This window comes from Dipodomys ordii, unplaced genomic scaffold (assembly GCF_000151885.1).
Source record: "Dipodomys ordii isolate 6190 unplaced genomic scaffold, Dord_2.0 Scaffold160, whole genome shotgun sequence".
NCBI lineage: Eukaryota > Metazoa > Chordata > Mammalia > Rodentia > Heteromyidae > Dipodomys > Dipodomys ordii.
Window position 1 is genome coordinate 762,173 of NW_012267376.1, and position 4,594 is coordinate 766,766.

Sequence of the window (4,594 nt, forward strand, 5' to 3'; positions counted from 1 at the left end):
GGTCCAGTCATGGGGCCTGAACTCTGGGCCTGGGCGCTGTCCCTCAGCTCTTCAGCTCAAGGCTAGCACTCTACCACTTGAGCCACAGCGCCACTTCCGGGTTTTTTCTTTTTGCTTATGTGGTGCTGAGGAATCGAACTGAGGGCTTCATGCATTCAAGACAAGCGCTCTACCACTGAGCCACTTTCCCAGCCCGGGGTTTTTGTTTTGGTACTGGTGGCCTTGTACATGCTGCTCTGCTCTTCTTTGCTATTTACTACTTACTGTCTTACTCTCTTATTTCAGTGGTTCCTTCCTGAAAACTTTACCACATATCTTCAATTGCTTACAGTTAAGTCTACATATCCCCTTCCTTTCCAAAGGCAAAAATTTTTTTTTTTTTTTGGGTCCGGTTGTGGGGACTGAACTCTAGGCCTGGGTGCTGTCCCTCAGCATTTCAGCTCAAGGCTAGCACTCTACTACTTGAGCCACAGTGCCACTTCTGGCTTTTTTTCTTTTTGCTTATGTGGTGCTGAAGAATCAAACCCAGGGCCTCCTGCATGCAAGGCAAGCGCTCTACCACTGAGCCACCTTCCCAGCCCCAAAATTTAAAAATTCTTACTTTCTTGTTGCCATTTTTCCCAAGCCAAACTTCTTCTAACTACTACCCTTGAAGTCCAACAGTATTCTATTTTGGTTACCAATCTACTACTCACTTTATAGATCTTTTTTTTTTAAATTGTATTTATTGTTTATGTGGTACCAAGGAATTGAACCCAGGGCTTCATGCACTCCACTACTAAGTCCCATTCCCAGACCCATAGATCTCATTCTTAAAAGAGTAAAAGCACTCTCTGCTACCCCACTCCATTAGTTTCTTAAGCAGGATCCACACCTTATTCTCCTTTACATTCTTGTGGGGAATGTGTTGTCTGGCACCTAGTAGGAATTTAAAAATATCTCTTTGGCTGGGAACTAGTAGCTCAAACCTGTAGTCCTAATCAGGAGGCTTGACCTGAAGTCATGGGCAGGAAAATCCATAAGACTGTTACCTCTAATTAATCACACAAAAAAGCCAGAAGTAGAGCAGTGGTTCAAGTGGTAGAATACTAGTACTAGCCTGAGCACAAAAACTCAGAAATAATGCCTAGGCTGAGTTCAAGCCCCAGAACCAGCACATATACACAAAAAATCTTCGTAGACACCAGAGCCAGTAAAGTTCTTCTTCTTTTTTTTTTTTTGGGTCCGATCATGGGGCCTGAACTCTGGGCCCGAGCGCTGGCCCTCAGCTCTTCAGCTCAAGGCTGAGCCACAGCATCATTTCCGGCTTTTTTCTTTTTTTTGCTTATGTGGTGATGAGGAATCGAACCAGGGCCTCATGCATGCAAGGCAAGCACTCTACCACTGAGCCACCTTCCCAGCCCCTATTTATTGATTTTTTGACACAGGGTATTTCTATGAATTCAGACTGGCCTCTGCCTCCCAAATGATGAGATCACAGGTGTGATTCCTTTTTTAAAAAAATCAATATATAGGAGAGTAAGCATTGCTGGATGCAACAAGAGTGTAGCAGAGCTCTACATTAACTCTTGCAATGCCACCACTGAGGAGTACAAGTTTGATGCCAGCTGGAACTACTTAGTGGAACTACTAGGAAAGAAAGAAAAGGAAAAGGAAGGGAAAGAAAAGGAGGAAATGGAAAAGAGAAAAACAGGAGGGGTAAAAAGAGAAGAGGAGGAAGAGAGGAAAAGAGAAACAGAAAAGCAAAGGAGGAGAAAGAAATTCGGGGACAGGGTAAAGAAGAATATAGCATTTCACAGCTTCACTGTGGTCTGAAGGCTTGCTGTGCTTGGCTGATTCATACTGAGGACTTGTCAATCTCATGTTTCTGAGAGGCTTGGCTATACTCATGCCCACAGTATTAACTACTGAGTTTCCACAAATGATCTCAAATTTGTAATTCTGTTCATCACTACTCTCAAAAACGCCTCATTCATGTTTCCAACTCTGGATGTTTTCACATGGAAGTCTGGTAAACTTCAAAATGACTACTTACTTCAATTTATCTCATAGCATGCTTCTTTGCACATGTGTCCCTTAAGTTCTAAGTTTTAGAGGCCTTCTCTGACTTCCTCCCACTCCTGTATCCTTCCCCCCAAACCACCCTAATTCATGTGCATGTGGTCACTTCCTAAACAATGGCAGTAACCTCCATGTCATTTTGCACAACACTTCAAACTTGCTCAACGAATTGTCATAGTGCCCTCAAATATACAAAGTATCAAGCTTAAGAAGTTCCCTTTACCCATTTTTCAGTGTCACCTAGACCATGTTATTACCTGCCCAAGCTCACTATTACTGTAAGGATAAAATCTAAATCTTGCCACATGTACAAGGCTTGTAATCCCAGAATTTAGGAGATTGAGGTGGGAGATTACAAATTTGAGGCTAGTCTGGGCTTCCAAGGGAAACCATCTGGAGACACAAATCAACAAAAACCCTTATAGTTTGGCTTTCCAACTTTCTTGTTTAGAAGTGTCTCTTGGATGGCACAATGGCAGGGAATAATTCCAGAAATTTTTGAGTGTGTTTAAGTTACAACAATATAGGAAGTTTGAAAATGGTTAGTGGTTTGTGTTCATTCAGCCCATAATTGACCTAGTAGGGAAATATTCGGAGAACTAAAACAAGTATTCCTTCCTGCCCTACCCCCAATTCTCACCCAGAGAGTTAATGCAATCCTGCAAACACCTCTGAAGAAAAACCATAGCACACTTGCTTTCATACAATTGGTAACAATCAGGAACATAACTAAAACCTTAAAAGAACAGATTTTAATAGAATAAAATTACAAAATTCATTCAGGCTTCTTTACAATTTATTCTCATACAAAAGAAGATAAAATTAATGGTTAATCTTATGACTTAAGTCTTGATCAATGAACCTCATTATTAAAGGCCTCGGTAATAAGACATCTCTGAAGTTAATATCTATGGGTCATGAATAGAAACAGTAAAAGAAAATGATTCAACCTATACTGTAAGCCTCTTTACCTGTAGACCAGCTCTCTGTGAGCGAGACACTGCCTTAGCCTTGGCCTTCCCGCTGTCCTTCCCGGCTTTGCCTCCAGCCTAGATGAAAAAAAAAGTTTTGGATTAAAAGTTGAATACTGGGCTAGGAAGGTGGCTCAGTGGTACAGTGCTTGCCTTGCATGCATGACGCCCTGGGTTCAATTCTTCAGCACCACCTAAGCAGAAAAAGCCAGAAGTGGTGCTGTGGCTCAAGTGGTAGAGCACTTGCCTTGAGCTGAAGAGCACAGGGACAGCGCCCAAGCCCAGAGTTCAAGCCCCACAACCGGAAAAAAAAAAAAAAAAGAAACTAAAAGCAAAGGGACTGTGTGCATGGGTTAAGTGGTAGAATATCTCAAATGCAAGACTTGAGTTTAATCCTTAGTACAGCCAAAGAGAAAGAAAAAGAAATCCAAGAGCATACATGTCTCTGTGGGTTGCAGAACTTTAGAGCACCTTCTGGACTTCCCTATACAAGACATTGCATTGTCCCACAAACCTCAGCAGTGAGGTACTCCAGAATTGCAGCACTGTACACGGCAGCAGTGGCACCCACCCGTCCATGGCTTGTGGTTCGAGTCTTCAAGTGTCTGTGGATGCGGCCCACAGGAAACTGCAAGAGAGATGTCTCACTGGCAAGTACTGACAAAGGACTTCATTGAGGTTAATCAATGGTTTATTACAAGTAAAGCACTAACTAATAACCTGGGTGTACAGAAGTCAAAGCTATTTGGCAACAGTTTCTAGGTCCTATGGGTATACCCTGGTAATCAGCTCCAAATCTGTCAATTCTGCACAATATGGACAGATGTGATGACAGAAGTGATGCTGGCTAGCATCCACTGCATATGTGACATGTCATCCAGTCACCTCTTCCACCCAATAAGCCGCACATAACTGTGATACCCAACCATCTTTCCTCTCATCCTAACTCTTCTTTCTTCAGTTTCAAGAAGTGACCTGATGGTTAGAAGTATCAGCACCACTTATCTTCTCTATTCAGAAAGAGTCCTTTGAGGCCTGGGGTGTGGCTCAAGTGGCAGAGCACTTGCTTAGTGAGTCTAAGGCCCTGAGTTCAAACCTCATGGGGGGGGGGGCGGGAAGGGGAAGGAGAAGGGGAAGGTTTACAGGGAGAAAGTATTCTCTCATCTCTAAAGTATCCTAATCCTACTTGCTTGTGATTTTTTTTTGGGGGGGTGGGGGGGCTTAACTCTGGGCCTGGGCACTGTCCCTGAGCTCTTCAGCTCAAGGAAAGCACTCTACTACTTGAGCCACAGTACCACTTCTCATGTTAATTGGAGATAAGAGGCTCAGGGACTTTCCTGCTCAGGCTGGCTTTGAACCATGATCCTCAGATCTCAGCCTCCTGTAGTTAGGCTTACAGGTGTGAGCCACCTGGCTTGTTTGTGCTTTTACTCCCACTCCCACCAGGGTTTTTGTTTTTTTGTTTTTTGTTTTGGTCCAGTCATGGGGCCTGAACTCTGGGCCTGGGCGCTGTCCCTCAGCTCTTCAGCTCAAGGCTAGCACTCTACCACTTGAGCCACAGC

General features: G+C 43.6%; 1 protein-coding gene across 1 annotated transcript in view; it reads right to left on the reverse strand.

The window, feature by feature from the left end:
* The window catches only part of LOC105998263 (histone H2A.V), a 29,238-nt gene that overhangs the window by 18,257 nt on the left and 6,387 nt on the right, over positions 1-4,594 (reverse strand). The window contains exon 2 of the mRNA XM_013032937.1: positions 3,547-3,700. Coding sequence (XP_012888391.1) covers positions 3,547-3,700 — 154 coding nt within the window. The remainder of the gene's footprint in view (positions 1-3,546; positions 3,701-4,594) is intronic.